Consider the following 229-nt stretch of genomic DNA (forward strand, 5'->3'; position numbering starts at 1 on the left):
CCGTTTTTCCTCCTGGGATTGGCTTGTTTGCGCCTCTTGCACCGGGGGCCATCCGCCATGATCGGCTGCTTCATTGATAAGAGCGGATCAGATGGCAGTTCGCATGGACTCGGCGCCCTGCTTCGGCAGCACGCAGGCTCGATCTAGCAACCAAACACAGCGACAGTGTGGGCATCGCCCGCGCCCATTGAGACGCGCGCGGGCGGCCCAGGGGAGCCGGGCCAGGGCC

General features: G+C 65.1%; 1 protein-coding gene across 4 annotated transcripts in view; it reads right to left on the reverse strand.

The window, feature by feature from the left end:
- Zeb2 (zinc finger E-box binding homeobox 2) overlaps positions 1-229 on the reverse strand; it is a 125,493-nt gene that overhangs the window by 122,774 nt on the left and 2,490 nt on the right. For all 4 annotated transcript variants that reach the window (XM_033757258.1, XM_010620956.2, XM_010620955.2 and 1 more), the window contains exon 2: positions 3-143. In XM_033757258.1, the coding sequence (XP_033613149.1) occupies positions 3-74 (72 nt within the window). In that variant the 5' untranslated portion in view covers positions 75-143. The remainder of the gene's footprint in view (positions 1-2; positions 144-229) is intronic.

Source organism: Fukomys damarensis, unplaced genomic scaffold (genome assembly GCF_012274545.1).
Source record: "Fukomys damarensis isolate Sample0158 unplaced genomic scaffold, DMR_v1.0_HiC HiC_scaffold_29, whole genome shotgun sequence".
NCBI lineage: Eukaryota > Metazoa > Chordata > Mammalia > Rodentia > Bathyergidae > Fukomys > Fukomys damarensis.